Source organism: Dipodomys merriami, unplaced genomic scaffold (genome assembly GCF_024711535.1).
Source record: "Dipodomys merriami isolate MVZ:Mamm:240054 unplaced genomic scaffold, mDipMer1.0.p SCAF_29, whole genome shotgun sequence".
Lineage (NCBI taxonomy): Eukaryota > Metazoa > Chordata > Mammalia > Rodentia > Heteromyidae > Dipodomys > Dipodomys merriami.
Window position 1 is genome coordinate 3,561,560 of NW_027204381.1, and position 24,996 is coordinate 3,586,555.

Genomic DNA, 24,996 nt, shown 5'->3' on the forward strand with positions numbered 1-24,996 from the left:
TTACAAGGCTTTCCCTTTTACCTTAGGAACGTTTCACTTAGCCTGAGTAACATTTAATAAATCCTTTTCTTCTGGGAACTATGCATGCTATGTTTATTAGGTTTTTGTTGTTTTTGGACTTCAAGTGGTATTTTCTCTTTAAAGTCAAATCTTACAAGTTTTAATTAGCAATGGAATAACTGGAGTTTATGGAGATAATTTTAGCTAAGGGATTTTGGTAACTGGCCTTAATCTTCATACTGTTTGTAATTTCCATTTTTCTCTAATGTTAGTTTTAATAATGTAGCTAGCTTTTGGCCACATCAAGGGTAATCTGTTTATATAACATCACTCAAGTATGAAGAAATTTAACTGTTCTTAGGAGTATGAATTTCAGCACAGTCATGACAGGGTTTGCTGAATTCTGGTCATGAAACAGGATTTCCTGGGGCTAGGAGTATAGCTCAGTGGCATAGCACTTGCCTAGCATGAACAAGGAAGGCCCTGAGTTCAATCCCTAGCATTGTATCCCTACCCACACCCCCCAAAAAAAGAAAAGGTTTCTTTTCTCAAATTCAGTAATAAAAATTAAGCATGCAAAGCGAAAAGAGTGCTTATTAAGTACCAGGCATTATGCTTAGGAAATAAAATTTCAAGGAAATGAAAACATGAGTAATCCAGGCCAGTATTTCATCTTCTTTCCATTATAAACTTGTAATTTTCCTAAGTTAGCAGAATAATTTCCTCGCCCATCCATTTTAGCTTGGTAGGGTAAATAGGCTTTAAGAGTAGCTTCTTCTTATCAAAAGTACAATCTTTAATCATTTTCAGGCTTCTGGTGAACTGAACCACATGTTCATTTTGAAATTCAGCTAAGAAATTTAGGAAAGCATGTACTTAACACAAATCAAGGGGGATTTGTTTGTCCTATAAAATAGATTCCTTACAAATGACAAGGAGAAGAGTTCAGCAAAGCTGACAGAGTAGAATCAGCCTCAGGCACTGCTATCTGTGGAGATTCTTAATAATCAGGCTCACTTTCATGAGGAAAAAATCATTTAAGCATTCTATCTCTCCACCTTCTTGTCTTTTAAAGCTACTATAGGGAATGATGAGTGAGAAAACATACAGAAAGGGTTTTCTACATAGCCCAACAAAAATTCCATGTCCACATGTAGAACCCATTGCTGCAAAATAGAGTTCTCTCAATTCTAGGTAACTGACCAACCATTTCAATATTGTAGAGACGTGTGATTGCACGTGTGATCGAAGATGTTAGGGTGGTTGTCTTTTGCTAATTTCCCTGCACAACCCATAATAGGACTTCATCATATGGCAAAGGTAGATGTTAACCAAACTTCGTGTCCATCCATCTCTCCTCACTAGGACCTTTATTTTCTTCTGTGGCGCATAAGCAATAACTACATAGCATTTTTATTTTCTCATTTAAATAGATACCCTCTCTCTACCTGAAAACACTCCTTTAGCCTTCAAGTATTGTTCCTGTGGCCCTTCTAATGACCTCTTCTCAGCTTTGTGGAGGAAAATTTCTTCTTTATACAAGGAGCTAGCATTTGCCATAATCTTAGCTAATGACTAAGTTCAGTCTCAAGCAATAAGAAACTACCAGATATCAAATGTCTCCTCAAAGCTGTAGTGACAAATTTCCAACAATAGCTTAGGCTAGGCACAGTGACTCATGTCTGTATCCCAGCTACCCAGGAGGCAGCAATCAGGAAAATCATTATTTGAGCCAGCCTAAGGGAAAAAAAAATTCTGGAGATCCTATCTCAACCAAGAAAAGCTGACCCTTGTGGTCAAGTTAGTAATCCCCGCTAAATGAGAAAGACATATAGGGTGACCACAGTACTGGCTGACTTAGACATGAACTGAGGCCTGTGTGAATAATAACTAAAGAAAAAGGGCTGGGGGAGGGATGGCTGAAGGTGTAGAGAGCCTGCTTGGTAAGCACAAAGCCCTAAATTCAAACCCCAGTACCACAAAAAATAAATCAAGGGCTGGGAAGGTGGCTCAGTGGTAGAGCGCTTGCCTTGCATACATGAGGCCCTGTGTTCGATTCCTCAGCACCACATAAGCACAAAGAAAAAAGCTAGAAGTGGCGCTGTGTCTCAAGTATCAGAGTGCTAGCCTTGAGCTGAAGAGCTGAGGGACAGCGCCCAGGCCCAGAGTTCAGGCCCCATGACTGGACCCTAAATAAATAAATCAACATTAGCATCGATTAGTTGATGAATCCTAGAAGTTGTAGGTTAAAATATTGTACTTTATTGTTAGTAATTATACATGATAAAATTATACATATGATAAGAATTAACTCAAACCAGTGAAAATCTATAAGCATGTCTTATTTATGAAAGAAATTATCATTAAAGATACTTATTTAATGATATTTTCCCAATAACATGACTCATACCTAAGTTTCTAGTCTAAGAATCACAATTTATTACATTTTACTGGCAGATTCTTTACATTTGAATATGACTTTGAGTTTGGTTACTCAGATTAACTTGGACTCTTGTTATCTTTGCATTAAATATTTTGGCAAAACTATTCGGCCTCCTGCCAAGACCATTCTCATATTATTAATAGAAGAGCTTGATTGATGATGTAGCAGTAACAAAATAAGAGTTTGGTTAAATCAGAGTCTGATCTTGTGTTTCTAAACACTGGCTTTATTCTACCCATATAGACAGTAGGACAGTTCAGAGACTAAGCCTTGTTCTAATGAATCTCCTCTAAGAAATGACCAGGGCACAGGCTCACACACATAGTTACTTGAATTTCCTTGAATGGGTCATGAACAGACCAAGAGATCACTGAAGAATAGTGTTAACAGTGTATTTGTTAAATATTATCTTATGAATCCAAACAACCTTTATATTTCAAATTGCAAAAGAAACACCTCTAAGCATGAGCTTAGATTGTTTTGGTTGAAGGTTTAAACAGTTTTTCAAGTAATGTCTATGTTTTAAGTGATGATAGAATACATCCCTCTAGCAATGAATAGTTTATGGCTCATCTACTCAAATGCAGCATAATCACCTAGGATAAAAATGAACAGCCACCCTCTGTGAGACCCATGAACAGGTGGTACAGCTAATCATCCCAAATGTTCCGGATGTTGCCCCTGCAGCAGCTGTCTCCAAAGACAGGAGTCCCTGGCTCTGCTGTCAAAGAACAAGGAAGGGATCCCCTTGGACATCCATTGAGGCACTCATGGTTAAACATGTGCTGACTTGCTCCAGTGGGTTTTTTTTGTCTGTTCCACCTGTTCCCTCAGATAGGCCCAAGGAACCAACAGCAAGGAAGGGATGTCTGGAGATTTCCCTTATGAAAATGAACATTTTCATTTGCATCTGAATCTTTACCAGCAGAGTTGATTATTGAAAACATTCATTACCAATATACTAAAATGCTACTTATTTTATCATCTCTCAGTCTGTGGGAATAAATTGTAGTCAAATAGAGCCTGACAAACTGGTACCTGTCTAACCTTGAGTTCATGGTGGTTTTTAAAGACATTAAAAAACATTGGTGCATTAGATGGAGCCAAGGGTCATTGTTCTAGAATATTTTATATTCTCTCTTTGGATAATTGATGACTAGCATTTTTATGAGGAGGCTTTTATTTTCCAATAGGTAATACATGGGTGACACCATTTAATACATAATATCATAACAAAAGGCTCTAAATGTGATAACATACACTTTTAATTGCTGCTTTAAAATTTTACCATTTTCATATTAAAATATATTCATTATGACACTTTTAGGACATAGAAACAAAAAGATAATAAAATTATCATTCAGTGTTAACATCAATTTTGACAGACAGATTGATAGATACATTTTCCTAGTAAAACTATATAATATAGAACACTTCTGTTGCCTTTTGATCTATAGGAGCTCATTTTATTTTAGTCATGTTACTTATTTCCTGTTATATCTGTTGCAGGGTATTTTTAAATTTTGGTTTTGGTATCATTAAGATTTATACAACATGTTTATATATGCAAGATGTTTTGACTTTTTTATTTTCTGACATAGCATTTGTGCTTAAGAAGGCTCTTCACTAGACTCATATATTTATCTTTATTTTCATGTACTACTTCAAGATTTTATTTTTAGATACCTCCCTAATTTTCTAGTACATCAGACTTTTCTCATATAAACCAAACTATGCATCCTGAGACTCATATGTATAGGTTCAAAACTATTCCAAATAGTAAAATACAGAGAATGAGAGAGTGGATTTCATTCTAACATACCAAATAGGGATTCTAATTGCCAAAAATATAGTTAACTAGTTTAATGTGAACGTGTAAGTTAAGAAATTACTTAGTGATTCAAATTAGTTCTTATTAGAATAAGGCAATGTGGGTTAAGATGCCTACAATTATATAATGTTATATAACATTATTTGCTGGATTGAAAAAAAAAAAAACCATAGGACTACAAGATGCCCAGAAGCTAGGAGCTCTAGTCCTGATCCCAGTGATAATTACTTTGGACAATTCATGTGCCTCTCAGCTTCAGATGGCTCACCTGTCTAGGAAAATCACTCAACTCCCAGGGTGCCATCTATAAAGTGCAGTAAGATACACAATACCACAGTTTTAAAGATCCCCTAGATGCAAGCATCAGTTCCTTTATCTTAGGATGGAAGGTTCTGTAGTGCTAGAGCATCAGATAAGGGAATCAATAACTAGGCACACACCAAATTCTTAGCCAAGAGTTCTCTCCTTCAAAAAATTGGACATGACTTACAGAGCATGTGAGTTTCCTTTAACAGCAAATGTGTTCTTTATATGCTGGAATGTTTTCACTTATTTGAAATGATTATTCATTGTTCATTGTTTGTCTTAAAGCAGTGGTAAGGACACTGCTTTGTTAAAAGCACCCATGAAAAAGGAAATATTGTCTTTCAGTAACATGGAGCTTGAAAAAGTAAGCAGTCTAACCAGGGTGATATTTAAATTATATAACACAATAGGATATAGGCATCAATCGATCAGAATGGACTCGGACCATTCTTGTATGTACACTGGAAAGTAGAGAATTTAGAGTGTGTACCAAAAGCCCAGCTAGGAACTTGAGTTACAGAAGAAAACAAGGGAACAATGTCTCTGCCTCCTCAATGGGAAAAGAAATAATCAAAGAAACAAAAGATCCTTTCAGAGAATAACTTTATAAAATTAAGCAGTTAAGTAGATAAAGTGATCAACTATGTGGCTATTTTAAGTGGAATGCTCAAGGGAAATTCTCTAGATATTTGAAGAAAAAATTAGGAGGAGCCAATCATTGGAACATTTGAGGAAGGGAATAGCATGGGGTTAACCCTAAGGTGAGCAAAAGCGGAGCACAATATTTGAGAGAAGGCGGCCAGTCCAGCCATATGGAATTGGTGGAAATGTAGAATGTCGAATCAAAGCCTGATACCAGAAGATGAAGCTACAGAAGCAGGTAGTAGTCAGCCCTTACAAGGAGAGACGCAGAACAATGGAAAGGTATTGGAGACTTTTAAGGAGAAGACAGAAATGATTTCATTTAAGGATACAAAAGATGATTCTAGCTGCCGTGAGGAATGTGGACTTTAGGGTAAAAGCTAATAGGGGACTGGAGAAAATGCTGCTATTTTTGGACTTGGAAAGCTACAGTAGAAAGAGTGAGAGGTGATCACACTGAAGATATATTTAGAATTAAATTGTTACATTTCCTTCCTATGTTGAGTTTCTTTTAGAGCTAAAACCTTGGTGTCATAAGGAATATTATTTCTATAAGATCCTTTTAAATATGTCATTTATAAAGAATGGCGAGATGTGAAGTAACATAAAAGAAAGACAGCTTCTTTTAAAAGTCTAATATTCATGCTACTAAGTGAAGATAAAGTTATATTTTTACTTGGGATTTAATGACACCCTTCATCATTTGTTTCTATTAAAGTTTCTGGCTAGTATTGTGGTAGTCAATCAGTGAAGAAGCTAGATTTGCTTTGTGTGACATTTGTCTGGGTACTTACACATGAGTTTTTAATACTCAAAATACATATTTTTGCCTCATGTCGTGGTTTATAGTGAGTATTGCAGTAACAATGTCCTTTAGAGGATGTTCTCACAGTATTTTCATTAAGACTTGTCTCCATGCCTTGTCTATGGTTGGGTTGACTCCCACCTTGAACATGGTTCCATCTTTACTTCCCCAGGCAAACATTCTCCAAGCCAGCTACAGTGATATGAGGACCACAGTTCCAATCTTGCTCATGAGGTCCATTCTCACATAGGAGAATGTTTAACAGGATTCACAATCATCTCTGGGAACTTGTTTCTTCTCACATTTTCTAAACAACTTTCTTTTCCTCCACTTTTCCCATGATTAAACATGTGCTTCCAAGACTTTACTCAAAAACAAAATTTTTAAAGCATCTTTACAATAAAATAAAATAAAAAGATTTTTTTTAAAAAATCACAAAAATTTCCCAACCCCATCCCTTCTCCAGGTACAGTTGTGTACCAACTTCCATTATACTGATAAGGCTGGTATCTGGGCATCTGCATGGGTTTATTGAGTCTGCTTTTTAATAATTGGTTTACATTTTGAATTCCTTGAAGAAGAAGTAGCTTCTTATTTCCTTGTGATTCAATCTCAGCTTAGAAAGTAGCCTCTGAAATTGAAAGTAATTAACAAATAGTATATGAACAAGTGAAATGAAAATTGTATGACCTAGGAGTTTCTTGTGCCATTATGGTACCTGGTACAGTGATTTGTGTGTATACTGTGTGAAACACAATGGCTCATATGTTTGATGTTTGATCCTCCATGTGGCAGCATTAATAGAACCTTCAAATGACGGGGCCTAGTGTAGGATCATTAGGACACTAGGGTAATGTAGTTCTTCTAGGGTCCCAACCCTGTGGCTTCTGGTGTCATGATAATGAGATCTCTCCCTCTCACTCACCTTCAGGTGTTTTATCACAGTGATGGGAAATGCACTAATACACCTGCCATGTATCCTCCTCCCACTGATACTTAGACAAGGAAAAGCACTGGCTCCTTTGCCTCCACCCCAGTCTCACCTGCTTATCCTCCTTTTGAAGATACACAAATGCCAGCCTGTATTGTTCACTCGCACCCTCCAGTGTGGGAATCATAGCCCTTTTCATACACTCTTTCTTGCAGAGTACGAAGACGGTATTTCCCTGAGGTTGAGTGAGAATCATGGTGGATAGCTTGTTTTAAATACAGGTTCATTCCATGAACCCCACTCTGTGCTCTCTTGGAAAACAGCTCAAATTTTCTTCAAAACAGGCATTTATATATAAACCAGTCTCATCATGAGCAATTAACGAATGCTCTTCTAGCTCCTCAAAATGGTAATGAAATTTAGAGCTGATACGTAGTTCATATTTCATGAGTATACTTGGGTAAATAAGCTGTCAGATTTGAGTGCTCATTATTTCTCTGTATCATCACAAAATATCTACAACTCACTGGCCAGGCTGTGAAAAATTGACCAAGGTAATTTATTTTAGCAAGGACAAGAAGCCATCTGTGACCTGTTTTTTAAAAAAGGTAGAATCAGCTCTCCTCCTCATTAAGTTTTTTAACTGGAGTGATTATCATGAAAGTCACATACATAATGGAGACAGGTTTGCCTTTAGGAAGAAATTTCTTTCTGTGAGGTCTACGGCTATCTCAAATCCTTTCAGCTCTCAGCTAGTCTGAGATGACTTTGCCAGCTCTATTCTTCACTGGATGCATCAAATGGCTAGACTTTTTCACCACCACAGGCACTTTCTTCCTCCTGCCAGTCTTCCTGACATTGTTTGATAGAATCAGGAACAGCCTTCGGAAGTTAGTTTTATCTTTGAAAAGATTACCCATATTGTGGAGTAACAGAAGGCAGCATTGAACATGATATAAAATCTACTTGAAACCAAAAGGACATCAATAATGATAATTGTTATTATTACTCTGTACGAAGTTCTGTATTAAGTGCCAGTTATAATTACATAATTAGTGCATTCGGTTCTTGAAACAGCCCTGTAATTTAAACATCCCAGCATGTGACAGATGAGGAAGGCAATGACTTTGAACAGATAAGGAGGTCGCCCGAGGTCACACATCAGTAGATGGCCAAGTTAAATTTCAAACAGCTCTCTTAGCCTGCAGTGGTCCAGGTCTGGAATGAAGTGAGCATGGTTGTTAAAGAGAGATGCTTAAGACAACTGGTAACCTGTTCAAAAAGAATGCTAGCCCAATTTCTGCTATCACTTATTTGGAAGAATCTGCATGATGAGTTGAACAGATGATTGACTAACTTCCATGTTTCTTTTCCTTCTAGAAAGATTTCCAACCGGTAGCAGCCTCAGAGAACAACTGGGAATCAGTCACAAGCCCTATCTCCGTAAGTAATTTATGATACCATTACCAGTGAATCAAACTGACAGAATAGCCAAGATCAGCCTCTGAAGGACCAGATCTCAAACATGATGAATCTGTCCATTTCTTTCAGGTTATGGGGGATTATATGACACAGCCTGTGTTTCAGAATAATTTTAAGGAATTACCAGTATCCCATGGTAGGAACTTGGGCTAGACAGAAGGTTTATGTATTTGTCAGTTACACAGCAGAGCATTCCCACAAAAGGACTTTGCAACGTAGGGAACTGATTCATTGGTTCTCGTTCAAGTGAGCAAATTGAAAATCACTTCCTGAATATCCCACAAAAAGCTGTTAACTTGTGCATTTTCAAAGGACTTCCACAACTTGAAAAACCTCGGAGTTTAGAGGAAGATAGCGTGAGTGAGAGAGACAGATCACAGAGCTGGCCTATCAAGAACAAAAAGAACAAATATGGCTGCAGCTATGTCATTATCACCAAGGACTGTAGAGGATGACGCATTTATCATGGCTTGTACTATAATTAAATTCCTAAACTCTTCAGGAATACCTGACATAGAACACATGGCCAGATAAATAATTATCTGGTTACAACTGTGCAGAATATAACATAGATTCATGTTGGTAATGTAGATGGCATCAAAGAAAAGTTAAGTCAGGATGAGGTGTTTACTTATTCTGACAAGGTTGGCTGAAAATTAGATGTATGATTTCTAGGGGAAGGGAGGAGAGGGAAGGGAAAGGCACCTGGGTAGACACATTAATCATTCTACCATGCCTCCATCCTGTTCCCCTACTTCCATCTTTTCTTACTTCCCTCCCCTGCAGAGCCTATATGAAAACTATCCCTTATGTTATACCAGTGGTAGATTAAATTAATGCTTTTGGGCTTTGGGGCTGAAGAGGGCACATCCCTGTAAGAACAAGTGATCTTGGAGTCACTTACTTATCTCTGGACTTTGGCTGGTTAAATGGAGAAAGCACAGTCCAGGAGTGACATTCTCACTCGTGAGCTTTGCAATCTGAGGCTCTATAAATGTATATTATTTATTTCTCAATAGGATTCTGCAGTTAGGTTTTGGAAAAGTAAGTTTTCATTAATTTCCATTCTTTTCTTAGTGATAGGAGATATTTGCCCTTGGGGGGGGATCTTATTTGTTTGGCAATTTCTTTAATGACATTTAGAAATCATTTGAGACTATGTGCTCTCTATTTCCTTCTTAATGGGTCATGAATTTTTACAGAGATGTTTGAATCATGGCTCATTTACTTCTAGATTGTGCAAGGGTTAGTGAGGTAAGTGCTTGGAAACCTTACTGGGGTTTATTTCCATGGCAAAATATATAATCCTTTCCACTATTTCAATGGTGCCATGCTCCCCACTGAAAGAATATTCTAAGACTATTTTAATGGCAACTGGGATCACTAGCAACAGGCAGGCTTTTTTTCTTTTAATATGCTTCCCATGTGAATCATGCACTCTTAAGTCAAGAGAGCCAGCTTCATGGCTAATTATCCTTGTTGACAGTAAATAAGTTGGTTAAAGTGCCAAATTTTATCAAAATGTCTCCAGAGTAGAGTTAAACACTGTTCAAACAACATCTGCAATGCGAGGTGACCTATAAATGGGAACACAGAGGCTATGTGCGAGAATGGATTGAATTCTCCAAACATGCTTGGAAGAAGTTCAGAATTTTAATTCTCACCATTATTAGTTGATAGATGAATGATCTGGGACCTTACGCCAGGAAATGAGAGGAGTTCATTTTCATATTTCCACTCAGCCTATATCTTTTTTAATGATTTCAGTTTAGATGGACTGAAAGTTTGATGGTCTGCATGGCTTTGACTTCCAAAATAGGTTGTCTAATCTTTTATTAATTAATTGCTCCTATTTAGGAATATGGCCAGACAATGTCAGATTGCTTTTGCATTGTATTTACCCGGGTGATGTCTTGTAATCAGAAGTCTGCGTATAGTTGTTTGACTTGCTTTTTCTGAGTACACTGAGCTGTATGTCACTCTTAGGGGGTATCCTATAACTCCCCATCAGTAACGGACCCCAATCTCACTGCGGATGCTCTGGACAAAACAGTCGCACAGTTTGATACTGTGGAAGATGTGCTCAAGTACTTCAACCCAGAGTCGTGGCAAGAAGATCTTGAGAACTTATATGTGGACCTTCCTCAATATCGAGGCAGGCTCTACTATGGCCGGAAGTCAAAAGGTAAGAAACAGAGGCTCGGTGGTTCTGTGTAAGTAGTGTCAACAGTAATAATAAAGATTGGCAGTATGATATGTTTGATTCACTCAAATCAGATCATTACTGTCAATCTGTTACCACAATATGTTCCACAGCACTTTCAAATTCATCTCTATATGGAACCCAGGCTTTGTCATCTGCATATGACAAAGGAAGATTTGGTCCAATCTGTCACAGTATGTGTGGAGAGGTCATGAAAGCACCTGGACCGGCTCCTTATCTTCTTGGCAAACAAAGCATTATTAGCCCCGATAACAGAGGGAACCAAAGTCAGAGGATAACTAACTTGTTCAAAGCTGCCTGGCTAGTTAACAGTGGGAGAAATGAGAGTCTAGGTTCTTGGCCTACAGCCCTTGTGCTTGTGCAGTGTGGGCTGTGCCTCTCGGATAGACATGACAGTCGGCTGAGTCCATGACTGTCAGTATTGACCTTGGTTAGAAGTTACAAGACTCTGGCAAGGGTTCAGATTTTCCCATTTGTTGTTCATTTTACATTATCTTTTAATCCAAATCTTTTATGCACTTGGTTTCTGGGTGGTTCCTGGGCTTGGGAGGCACATGTCCCAGTGGAGAGGAAAGTTAGGCATGGCACAGTTTGGAGCGTACAAGAGTGTGTGTTTAACTGAAAGTTTGGGAGAAAATACATTGAGAGGAAAATGCAAGACAGAAAACATCATGAGGGGAAACAGTAAGACTGAAACTCTTGACTCAAATGGTTTTTTTTCTTGCTATTGTTTGTAACATATTTATAAGATGATTTCTTTATTGCTTTGTATGTCCCTCCCCCACGGTATAACCCCTGCTTTCACTGTATTTGATGTTGGTGTAATTTGTGGAGGGGAAGGGAAAAAACAAATTGTTTAAATAGGGATACAGGTGGACCCATTGCAATAATGAAATGTACAAGAAGTTATGTTGAAAAATGAACTTAACAACTTTGGCGCGGGGTGGGGGGGTGGGGAGAAGAAGGGGCAGGGAAGGGAGGGGTAGATGGGAAGGGATGGGAAGGGGAAACAAAGGCGTAGGCAACCATGCTTGATAGGAACTATACTCATTGCCTTGGTCAAGTAATTGTAACCCCTCTGTACGGTATTTTCACAATAAAAATAAATAAATATCAGAGGAATGCATCAGGATGATACATTCTTAGGCTGAGAGTATCTATTTGAATGCAGACCTCAAATCATTGGCTAAGCTTCGTTACTAACCTTTCTCCAGCAAGCCTCCCAGGCTGGCTCTCCTCCACAGGTGGGAAGGCAGTTAGCTAAGTTATGCCTGTTTCCCACATTTCATAATATCAAGAGTGCTTTACAAATAGCTGAATGTAGGCTGCTTTAGCACAACCAGTGGAAATGTTGAGCTCAAATGACTAATTAATAGACTTCTCCCTGGGCCGTCTGCTTGTGGCTTAGGTCATAAATTTTGTACACTTAGAATGTACAGCTAAGGGAGGACAAAGGGGTCACGGAGGCCCTGACGTTACTGAGACCAGCCATCTCCAGGTCACCAGCGCTCAAAATTAACCTCCTCAGGGCTCAAGTTGGATTTGGTTCAAAGAAGAAATTGCTTTCCTGTAAGGCATTGCTGAATTTAGGTCTCTACCAGGTCAACTTGAAAGGAAGTCAAATATTCACATTTTGTCAACTCCAGGAAAATACTAAAATTGATACTGGACAAACAAGCAACGAATTCTAAACCCTCAAGTTAGCATTAGTCATGACAGTGGCTTTCCTTGGCATCTCTTTTCTGGAAATACTAAAACTTAAAAATTACTGAAGTCAATTTTCCCCATGTTGTGTTAGAAACAGGAAGCCCCTATTCAAAACTTAACCTTCAAGTTTTGTGTTTTGAAAGTCAGTTGATCCTAAGTCTTTGTCTCCTCATTGTGTGTGTGTGTGTGTGTGTGTGTGTGTGTGTGTGTGTGTGTGTGTAGCAGTACTCACTCTGGGTGTTGTTCATGGAACTCCCAAGAGCACCTGCCATATGACCTGTGTAAGAATCGTTAGCAATCTGTGACCGTGTGCAGTTCTGAAATAGCCCAGCCCGGATGCTGTGCTGGAGCCTCCTCATGCCTTGTCCTGTCTCTGTGGTACACCCATACCTCAGGCAGAGTTAGGAGCACCCTAGGCCCAGCTGTACTGTTATTCTACCCCTGTGCTTTCTCTTAGGGAATATGTGCTCCAGGATGTTCTAAGTTGGCTCTTAATTCCAACTAGATATTTAATGACATGAGAACATTGGAAATCTACAGACACCTAGATACTTTGATTCGGGATCTTTGGGAAGTAGGGCTGAGACATTAATGGTATTTACATTTTTACTTTTTGAAGTAGCCTCTGGCTTAGATTGTTCATTCTGTATCTCTAGCATTAGACACCGTTTCAAATATATTTTGACTGTTCAGCTAATATTTGTAGCATGGAAGGTATTAATCCTGCAATTGTAAAGTTTCAGTCAGTCTGTCCGCCTGTCTTACAGTGCTCAGGATCAAACCCAGGGTCTTGCATATGCCACTGAGCTAACCACCCCCCAAGCTTGGTATATCTCTAAAGTTTACAGAAGCCCACTGCATGACCAAGGAAAATGGCTATATTAAGAATGTCTTTGGCAGGGCACTGAAGGTTCATACCTATAATCCTAGCTACTCAGGAGGCTGAGGTCTCAGGATCTCAGTTTGAAGCCAACCCAGGCAGGAAAGTCCATGAGACTCTTATCTCCAAATAATCACCAGAAAACTAGAAGTGGAGCTGTGGCTCAACGTGGTAGGATGCTAGACTTGAGCTGGAAAGCTTGAGTAAAGCGTTCCTGAATTCAAGCTTCACAACCAACAAAAGAGAGAGGGTTTCTGAAATAACCTTTGAAGAGCATTCCAGGTGACATTCTACTTGATGTTTATAACAAAGTAAACATCATCTCTCCCCTCTGTTGGCTTAGGTTCTATTTCTTAATCTCAGAAACAGATTCGTACCATTTCTACTCACTGCCAAGTCCCCATTGTCCTGTACTTGTATAAATGCACTGGTTTAATTGTTTGTCTCTCTACTGTGGGTAAGCTACTCGGATGTTTCACAAAGGCAAGATAAATCAGGTTTGATATTTCAGCCGCTGTTTTCTCTTTTGGAACTTGAAAACATGGACATATGGCTTGTAGCCCGATATTTGAAGAAGGTAACAGCAACTAAAGACTGAAAACAGAAAATCAGGGCTAATGGAAACTGTTAGGCATCAGAGAAGCATAAACTTTAAAAGATCTCTAAATAAATGATCTCTAACACATCATCTGCATGCTGATAGGTGAATGAGTCTGTATAGAAAAATTATTTTCATTTGTTAATCTATTGAACATACTTTCCTCTGGTTTATCCAGACAGATCAAAAGGGGGTATTTTTCCAAGGATCAAGAATCAAAAGAATATAGTTAAATATGAATAGATAAGGCGCATGATTTTATGAACCCTAAAGCACAGATAAACTGGCTGAAGAGCTTACATCGCAAGCCAGAAATCGTTTATATGCTTCTGCTTTTTCCTTGGTGCAAGGGAGAATAGGTGGTGTGAGTTTTTAGTTCTCCTCAAGAGGAGAGTTAAAAATGAGAAGCAAGGGGACAGTAGAAATTGAGGAGATGAGAGAAAGACAGATTATTCAAGGACCAGAGATGGTCTTTTTTTAAAATTCAGAAGTAGCAGAGAAGCTCAAACTTGTCTGTAAAAGCGTCTGAGTTAAAGATAATACGACAAATAAGTATATCCAGCTATCAGTTTCCTGGAGAGTAGGGGGGAAGGGGAGTGTGTACAATCAAAGTCTGTAGATAACAACAGTTCCTAAACTCAGTTTCTATATTCATTTCAGCTTCATGCTTTCAACATCAAAGATTCATAATAAAAGGAAAAAAATCCTTTAAGTTCAATTTTTATTTATTTTTCTAAGGAGTATAATATTGAATACGACAAATTTGTACAAAATTATGTAAAATTATATGGATGTTCTTGCTAGAAGTTGCGTAATTACCACCTAACTCATGGTATGACCACTGTAATTTAACTAAGTTTAAACTATAACTCTTTGAAAGTATATAGTATGAACTTGAGGGAGAACATATAGTTCATCCAGTTCATAACACGTAACTCAACATTTATCATGAAGTAATCACCCCTGAGTCAACCATACTGAACATTAGCTGAGAGATTTATGGAGAGTAACAATGTAACGGAAATTTAGTACTTTGCTTCTTCCAAGAGAACTTGACTATAGATGATAACACATTTGCCATAGAAAAATCCAACACTAATGGGGAGGAAGGCTGATTTCACAGTTTAAGGTTTGTGATTAAATATGAGCAAAATCACTGGATGCCTGTGGCTCACGCCTGTCATCTTTGCTACTCAGGAGGCTGAGGTCTGAGGATCACAGTTTGAAGCCGGTGGGGGGCAGAAAAAGTGAGACTCTTATCTCCAGTAAACTACCCAGAAAAAGCCAGAAGATGTTCTGTGGTTCAAATGGTAGAGTACTAGCTTTGAGCACAAAGAGATTCTGGGACATTGCCCAGGCCCTGAGTTCAAGCCCTAGGACTGGCAGGAAAAATAAAAGAGTAAAATTACTGAGTCACACTAATCACTTTAAACTGTTAATAAAAATATGTATGTGATCCTGGCTTGTCCAGAGGCTGAGACTGAGCGGCTTGCAGTTTTGAGATGAGTCTAGGCTGAAAGTTTGTGAGGTATTATTTCAATCAATAAAAAGCTGGAGTGTGTGAGTGCATGCCTGTCATTCCAGACACACGGAAAGGGTAAACAGGAGGACTGCAGTCCAGGCCAGGCCAGCCAGGGCATAAATGTGAGGCTGTACTTTAATAACTAAAAGGGGCTGGGAAGGTGGCTCCGTGGTAGAGTGCTTGCCTTGCATGCATGAGGCCCTGGGTTCGACTCCCCAGAACCACATAAGCAGAAAAAGCTGGAAGTGGTGCTGTGACTCAAGTGGTAGAGCGTTAGCCTTGACCTGAAGAGCTGAGGGACAGCGCCCAAGCCCAGAGTCAGGCCCACAATTGACAAAATAATAATAATAATAACAACAACAACAACTAAGGCCAAAAAGATTGACAAAGGCTCATGTGGTAGGGAACCTGTCTAGCAAGTGTGAGGCCTTGAGTTCAGACCCCAGTTCTACAAAACAAACAAGACCCCACAAAATTTTCAAAGAATTGTCCATTGAAGCTATATAATGCCCAAAATAACAGTACTTCTCTTTTTAAAAAAATTCAACATTCTACAACTGGATGTAATAAATATTTTGACACTAATTACCAACAATAATGTTTGAAATTAATTAATAATAATGTGTAGCCTCTAAATGGTTAGATGGTGTAACTCTAAGGCAGTCATTCATCCAATTTTGAGGCTCTCATGCCAATCTTCTTTATTTCCAGTTTTGCTTCAGGAGCTTAACCATTTATCTCTGGCTTGCAAATTATTTATAGGTAAATACATGACATAAGAAACTGAAGAATAAATGAAGTGATTTTTATTTCCCTTAGTTCAGGATACCTTCTTTTAAAAGTTAGTCATGTATTACTGTTTCTTTGTCATGCCACTGCATTGTGTACTTTTCCTTTTATGAAAATGATTTAGAGTTCAGGAAATAATATCTGAATGTATTAAGGCATGAACATTATTTGGAAACTGAGGGCTTGAAAACTTTCTCTGTCTGCTTATTTGATACATTGGTGAGAATTTTTCAAAAGCTCTTGACTGACACCAGCACTGAATTAGGTCAGTCTATGCTATCAGCCCTCTGCAGCTACCTCTTAGTAAATTAAACAAACAGTAGTATTGGGGACATCAAATCACCGTGGATTTGCTTCTCTAATTTCTATTATTAGAAGAGAATCAGCTTCATTGGGTTTCCTGAACCATGCAGTATGCACCAAAGTTTTAGCAGTATTAAAATTGTTGCCATAAACTGGATAAGGAAAAAAAATCAAAGAAAGAAGAATGTAACTGGGTGCCTCTAATCTGAGCTAGCTGTGAGGCAGTGATTCAGAGACAGTTGTTTGGGTATAAAAGTTCATGAGACTATATCTTAATGGCTGAGCACAAGGATGCCACACACCTATCACACCAGCTACAGTGGAAAGCACAATGGTCAGCTACAGTATACATTCCTGCCATCCATCCCCAGCAACATAGAGAAGCACAGTTAGAAGATTGCAGCCTAAGCTGGCCAAGGCATAAAGAATAACTGGAAAATAGCAAATGTAAACAAAGATTGATGGTGTGGCTCAAGTGGTAGAGTGGCAAGCCTTGAGTTCAAGCCCTGAGTTCAGCAGTATTGCTGCAAGGGAGGTAGGAAGGGAGAAGGAGAGGAAAGGAAGGAGGAAGGAAGGAAGGAAAGAAAGAAGGGAGGGAGGAAGGAAAAGAGAGAGAAAGGGAAAAAAGAAAGCAAGAAAGAAACTATTGGGGAAAGAGCATAAACTATTTGTAGTCAAGCAAATGTGATAAAATTAGGGCTCAAATCCTAGAACAGGAGCTTTGGAGATTTCACTTACATACCCTTGATCTTTATTAATGCATTCTGTAAAATGCCTGTAATTATATCAATATTGCAGAGATGTGTTAGGATTAGATGGTAGAACTTCTAATACCTGGTCAACCCTTAATGAGTGATAGCTACTATTATTTCTTGAGTTGCCTACAAACATCTGCACAAAGCTAGGATACTTCCCGGAGTTCCTTTGCCCTCCTCCGTGAGGTTCTGAAATAGCCATCAGCAATCTGGAGATCCTCATACACAGTATCCAAATACTGTCGCATTTAAGTATCTGCATAATCAGTATACTCATTAACAGTTTACAAAGTAACTGCCAAGTTCTAAACTTCTCCAGGATCCTGTTCACCCTTAAACTCTATGGCACCATCTTGCTCACTGGATGTTCCCGCAACTAAGCCTGGGTTTGGGTTTTTTTCTTAAGATGTTAGCCACTGTTTAAGACCTATATGGTTTGTAATTCTCTAGATTTCCCCTCTAACTCTGTCTGCGAGCAGGTATTACTGAAAACACATTTCCATGAGGCCACAAGCAACATTTGGAGAAACAAGAACACATTCAGTTGTTGCTATTTTTGTTGTTCTTCTCCAAGTGTTGATGCCACCTCTACTCTCCTAGTTGAGGTTGGAGATGTGCAAAACCCCCTCTCAGCCTCAGAGTGATTCCTCCCATCCAGGTCTAGGCCTCTCACACAAACATAAATCAACAGGAAAAATCCATTTGGCCATGGAAAGACACAGATTGCTATTAGTATCTAGGCGAGAGAACATGTGTTTTCCACAGCTTGGAATGGGGTGTGTGCTTCCTGTGTCTTCTGCCCCATTGGGGTTAAGGAGACAGTGCCCTGGTCCAAGAGCATGCATCCATTCAGGAACTGCAGGTGCTGAGATGTCTTTACTTGCAAAGGATGATGTTATGTCCCATGAAATTACACTGAGCACTCATGGCCCTTTGCCTTATATCAAGAAGGCTCTGACCTCTCATTCCTTGATGATGACCCATTGTAGAATCTCAGCGTCTTCTTCTAGGCTCTCCTTATTCATCTGTCTTACTTGGGGCAACAATAATCTGGAGCATACCTACTGAGAGCCAGGATTTGGACCTGTGTTTCAAATACTCTTAACCTCATTCAAGCTTGATCAATTTCTTGGCAGGAGAGCACTCTACTTCTCATTTTTACAGAAAAAGAAGCAAATTCTGAATTCATTTCGGGAGGAGAGAACCATGGCCTACACTTGGCTTTGTTCTTTGCAAGCCCACGTGGAGGGAACTCAGTGCTCAAACACTAGTCTTAAAGGAGAGAGGTAAAAGCCTTGCCCCTGACTGGTTTTCTTCCTTTCTTTCATACTTGACTTCCCTCAGTCCCTTGGGACTGAGTCCCAAGAATTCTTGGCACTCTCGTCATGTGATGGTGTCACCTGCCATCAGTTCTAATCCTCCTCCAGTTATTCATTCAGTCATTCAGTGGTTTCCAGCATGTACTTTCTGAGTGTCTACTGAATGACAAGTGACTTTAAGTTATCTAACCCTTGATCTCTCAGTTTCCACATTTGCAACACTAGAATAGTAATAGCTAAGAGGGAGGTTTGTTATAAGACCAACGAGACTTGATTTTTCTGAAAACACTGCACCACAGTTCTGGGTGCATAGTAGGTGCTCAGAAAATTTCCATATCTCCATTGCTTCACATTGTTTTGGTTTTTTTTTTTAAAAAACCACATTTGTTTAAAATTGTATTTTATTTTGTTGTAAGTGACTTTAAGTTATCTAACCCTTGATCTCTCAGTTTCCACATTTGCAACACTAGAATAGTAATAGCTAAGAGGGAGGTTTGTTATAAGACCAACGAGACTTGATTTTTCTGAAAACACTGCACCACAGTTCTGGGTGCATAGTAGGTGCTCAGAAAATTTCCATATCTCCATTGCTTCACATTGTTTTGGTTTTTTTTTTTTAAAAAACCACATTTGTTTAAAATTGTATTTTATTTTGTTGTAAAGGTGTTGTACAGAGGTTACAGTTACATAGGTAAGGTAATGAGTACACTTCTTGTCAAACATTGTTGCCCACTCCTTCATTTTTCTCCCACCATCCCTCCCCCCATTTTTTAATTTGCTTATTTTTTTGTATTATCTTTAAGTAGTTGTACAAAGGGGTTTCAGTGTAACCAGTCAGTTTGTGAGTGCAATACAGCTTGGTCAGTGTCACCCTGTCATCATTCTGTCCCATCTAACACCACCCCCCTCCTCAGTTTACCTAATTCCATTTTCACATATGTACATTGAATCTTATAACCGCATTTTTTGGGGGGTCCGGACATGGGGCCTGAACTATGGGCCTGGGCACTGTCCCTCAGCTCTTCAGCTCAAGGCTAGCGCTCTACCACTTGAGCCACAGTGCCACTTCCAGCTTTTTTTTTTTTTTTGCTTATGTGGTGCTGAGGAATCGAACCCAGGGTCTCATGCATGCAAGGCAAGTGCTCTACCACTGAGCCACCTTCCCAGCCCCATAACTGCATTTTCTAACCCTACCTCTCCCCATCTAGCTACTCCCGTCCCAACAACACATGCTCCAGCTTCCCAATATCATTTTGTTAAATGCTAAGTTACTTGTTTAAAGGAGTTATGCTATTGGAACCTTCTCCTGAATATACTATGCATTAGTTAATGTGCTTCACAATCTTTTTTTAACCTTTGAAAATTAGCACTCTGTTCATGAGCATTCACTGTGACTTAGCTTAATTTTCATAAATTCAAGTGGCAAATATTTCCATTTAGAGATATATGGAGTTAGGAAATTTAGGGTATTTCATTATTTTTAAATTTAAAATATCCTAACATTCCCACCTTAACAACTATAAGATAATTGCTATTTCCAGATTTATTTGAACCTCCAAATTGAAGTTGAATTGCAGAAATATTTTCTCTGGGATTTAGAGAAGAAGGGACCTAAAAAAATCACACTGAGATTATAAAGCCCACAAAGATGAACAGACTCTTCCTGGAAATTTATGAGCCTTGAAAACATCAGAGATCCCCTAGTAGCTCGGTAGAAAAATACAATCATTCATAAATTCCTCACCTCCCACCCCTTCAAGTGTCATAAATCTAGTATTTCACACTGCAGTAGTTAGCACTTCCATCACAGATTATGGGGCCAAGTTCCCCAGATGACCAGGACACTTTCCTTTGTACCCTGAGATATGTATGTGAGACGCAGCCTTCTTGAAGTCAGGCCGCCTGCTCCAAGGCCTTCTTCTAGCTCCCCGGGGTCTTCATGCCAGTCATCTTTGTGAACCATAGTCCATCTTTGATAGAGCTGGTTCTAGAACCCGAGTTTCCCACTGTTATCATTTTTGTTCTACACTATACTCCAGGGAAGGCTGGAGATAAGAGCACGTTCTGAATACTATTCAGAATTACTTCTCCCTCCTTATGCTGTGAAAACCTAAACTGAAAAATTGGTCATTTTCCTTGATGCAATCAGGTTGAATTCTTACTCCTTTCAAAGAAATCGGACACAGATCTATCTTTATTTTTGGCAACATCTGCCTCTCATTATTGAAAATCAGTGGTTTTAGTAGAAAGGATCTTAAGTTTCATTCAGCCCTCTATTGGGGGGAGGGGCAGTTAGGTACTATGTGAGGAGAGATAAAGATGATTAAGACTGCACTGCTACCAAGAACTGTACAGATCAGTGAGTGAGAAGCTGTGGACCAGTTTTTCCCTAAACTTCTCAAAGGCCAGTGTAAAAGTCAGGGCAACTCTTAGCACTTATGAGATTTCATGCAGTCTTATAGGAGAAGAACTTTCCACTGTTCCAGTTCTGGTAATCTCATAGAGAGGATCAAGAAGACCAAGCTGACTGTCCCTCCCAGAACCTAAGACCTAAACTATTAGAAACTGAGCCAGGGTGCCCATTCAGGTCCCCGCCCTGTGCTCTCATTCTAGATTTTTAAAAACTCAGATCCCTGGTTCTTCAATCCCAGAATTCCTAGCACAGACGAAACAGCCTGAGGTTGGGCTTGCATGCCAGGGGTGGAGCCACAGAAGAAATGATGTTTCCTGTGCACTGTGTGCCGACTCACCCTGGACCATTGTGACCAGAAGTGGATTCTCCACAGAGCATTCTCCATACAATCAAAGGTCTAGGAAAAGAAACGGGACTTAAATCCAAAAGGACAGTGAAGATGATAGTAGTATACTATAATGTTCTGTCCACCTGGGTGTGCTGAAGGGAAATGAAATGAAATTAATGGGCCTTTGAATCAAACTTGGAACACCCTTTTCTGGTCTGTAATGCTCAGCCACGGAGACTGAAGGAGGGATGTAAAGTGCAGCTTTTCTCCCTGGACGTGGCTGGCTCCCTCCCCAAAGCCTCACACCAGACAGAGACCTTCCAACCGGAGCAACACCGGAAGCCTTAATTGCTGCTCAGCCCCCTGTCTGGCTCCCCGCTCTGCTGAGCTGTCTAGTCATTCTTCTCTGACTGGAAATTCAAAGGCCCTTGCAGAACATCTGTACTCGTGCTTTGAATTCATTTGCATCCAGTCTGAGGAACCTTTTAGTTCAAGTTCTAAGTTGGGTACCTTGGTGGTTTCAATCCCCTGATCAGCAGGGCAACTGGAATTCACAGCCGTCCTTCGTCCCCCCAGTGAGTCGATGCAGAAAACTGACAGCATTGTGAATCTCTTTGTAGGGGCTAAGAAGGAGAAGTAACCAGAGCTTGTCAGTAAGACAGTTACACAGTGTGAGGAGCTTGGTTTCAAGGAGACTGAGTCATGTTTGCCTTGTTTGGTTTGTTGGGGGACTTGGTAGTTTAACTTGGTTCCTGTAGGAAAGACATATTGTAATTTGGCTGGAATACATCCTGAAGATAAGGAGGCAGACATTCAACATTTAGCTTCAGTTTAACACCCTGTAGCAAAGCCAACGGCACCGGGTGATATTGCTGCAGTGGGAGTCCCACCACGCCTCAGTTCTGTTTGATGGAGGGGGAAAGACTTTAATCCTTGTTTTGCTATTTACTCATCTTCTGGGTTAGTCTCTTAAAAGGTTGAGGAACAACCAACTATAGTCACAAATGAAAATGCCTAGCAGAGGCCCAACCAGAAGCAGAAACTTACTACTGGTACTTCGTTCTGGTCCCTCTGTCTCCACACGCATGCACCGTTGTCCTTTCTTGCTAATTGTACCTCTTTACACCCCCGAGTTAAACAAATGCACTCTCATTATCACAAGCAGCAGGTTTGGCCTGCTGCATCAGCCCTGTCCACCAGCCCAGTAATGCACAGGCCAGCATCAGTATTTATCTCAAGGTGACACTTGTAATAGATGATGGCTGCACTTCTTAATCCATTTATGTAATCCTTCCTGCTTGGCTTGCAGTTATTTTCCAGAGCTTTAGCAGCAATAAAATGGTTCCTTTCCCAAGACAGAGTTCATTCAATTTAAATCTGGATTGATTGTAGCTAAACTTATGACGTGCCTTGACAAAGGAAGAAAAAAACAGCAATAAATTATGCACAGTGATTATTTAGCATTTATTCAGTCTGTTCAGCGTCCTGGGCTCAGCATAGAACAGATAGGGACAAACCCCTGCCCTTGAGAATCAAAACACAGCCACAGTTGGGAGGCGGCGCCCGGGACTGCTGCTATTGAGTGGATGCTGTGCTGCAGGGGGTCACCTGGCCCCATGGTCCTTCTCTTTCTTACTCTCAATGGTATTTTCTTATTATCAGAGCTTAATGGACTCAGACCACACTTGTGCCTTTTCCTTCCATTTTTTTCTCCGTGCATTTTACTGACAGGATTTTTGGCCTTTGACTGGTGTCAACAGAGTCCACGCCTTCCTGCTCCTGAAGAAGCTTTGGTTTAAGACTAAGGCACTTACTGGGGCCAGAGTAAATGTGACAATAATTTCCTGGTATCTGTGGTAGTCCTCCTGGAGTGGCCGAGATTGGCATGGAGAGAATTACTTGGTGGCAAAACCTGTGCCGGCCAAGGGCTTTCTTGTAACTGCAGTCTAGTGAGAACATAGTCCTGTGAGTGGGCACCAGTCAGTGGCTTTCCAGGCCAAATAGGTTGATGGTTGGGTAGATTTGATAACGTTATTTTAAAACATAATTTATATAACAACAATACAAATTTCACTCAAGCATATTCGTGTTAGCTCTGCCGTTTGAGTAGAACATCCTTAACTCATAATAGTCTCATTAACCACATTCCTTGATAATCTTTTATGTAAGACATAGCCAAAAGAGAAAAAGAACTAACTATAGATTAACAATTAAGAGGAAAGAAAACAAAGGTGGAGGGACCCAAGAGTCAAGATGAGTGAAAGTAGTCAGCATTAATTGAGTTCCACACACACTCATTTCAACCCTTCAAATATTTATGTTATACATGAGGACACAGAGGGTCAGAGCTGTTAAATAACTTTGCAGCTGAGAGTAGACAGAGCCATGATGAGAAATCTATAGCTTTCAGCAGAATTCAAGCACCTAGCCGCAGTGAAGCACGGCTACCTAGGACCTGACACACTAATGTGCACTGTGCTCACAGCACTGCCATTTCCAGTAAGACTTTGGTGGCCTTTGGAGTTAAATGAAACTAGCACTTTTGCCTTCTTCATATTTACCATTGTCACTGAATGCTGGTGGCTCATGCCTGTAGTAATCCTAGCTACTCAGGAGGCTGAGATCTGAGGATTGCAGTTCGAAGCCAGCCTAGACATTAAAAGTCCCTGTGAGACTCTGATCTCCAATTAAATACTCAAAACCCATAAGTGAAACTGTGGCTGAAAGTGGTAGAACCCTAGCCCTGAGCAAAAGAGCTCAGGGACAATGCCCAAGCCCTGAGTTCAAGTCCCATAACCGTCAAAAAAAAAAACAACCCAAAAAACCAAATCCCATTGTCAAGTATGTTCATTAGAGCGATTGTCTCTAATGTAGCTCTGATATAATTCAAGTTGTACTTCAGTAATGGCTTAGATTCAGAATTAATTTAGAACCAAGCAGCAATTTATGTGGTATTTTAAGATAAAAGACAATCATTTTACATTACCAAATGTTTCCATTTCTTGTCTAAAGTCATTTTCCCCCAATGGAAAAATAAAAATAGGTACCAGGAAACTTAAGCAAAGACACTAATTTTAACCAAAGATTCTTATTGTTATTTTTGAAGGGCAGGTAGGATTTAAAGAGAAATTAGGTTTCCCACCTTTGAGGCCCCATCACAAAATGCCAGATTATAACTCTTGGGCTGAATTTGTCCCAACAAACTCTTCCCACTGCATCCCAGAGGTCACATGCTGGGCATCTCTGCTCACACTTGCATCTGCTTACACAGCTATGTGTGCATTTGTCCACAGTGGACCTGGACAGACTCAACGATGACGTCAAGCGTTACAGCTGCACCCCCAGGAATTACTCCGTCAACCTCAGAGAGGAGCTGAAGCTGTCCAGCGTGGTCTTCTTCCCACGCTGCCTGCTCGTGCAGCGCTGCGGAGGAAACTGTGGCTGTGGATCAGGCGCCAACAACTGGAAATCCTGCACATGCAATTCAGGGAAGACGGTGAAGAAGTATCATGAGGTACGTCGCCCGGGGATCCTGTGTCCCAGGGCTGCAGTCAGCCCTCCTGAGCGGGCAGCTCAATTGTCTATGTCAGAGTCTGTAAAAGAGGTCATCCATATCACGAGGACATCCAGCCAGGGGGGTGACTAGGAGACTAGAATTCTCCCCAAGCTCAATGTCCTAGGGAAAGGGTAATTCCATCCTGAAGAAAGAGCTCCTTGT

At 39.9% G+C, this 24,996-nt stretch overlaps 1 protein-coding gene across 3 annotated transcripts in view; it reads left to right on the forward strand.

Moving 5' to 3' along the window:
- The window catches only part of LOC138838829 (platelet-derived growth factor D), a 165,191-nt gene that overhangs the window by 131,844 nt on the left and 8,351 nt on the right, over positions 1-24,996 (forward strand). For all 3 annotated transcript variants that reach the window (XM_070038199.1, XM_070038198.1, XM_070038200.1), the window contains 3 exons: positions 8,339-8,401; positions 10,427-10,625; positions 24,572-24,792. In XM_070038199.1, coding sequence (XP_069894300.1) covers positions 8,339-8,401; positions 10,427-10,625; positions 24,572-24,792 — 483 coding nt within the window. The remainder of the gene's footprint in view (positions 1-8,338; positions 8,402-10,426; positions 10,626-24,571; positions 24,793-24,996) is intronic.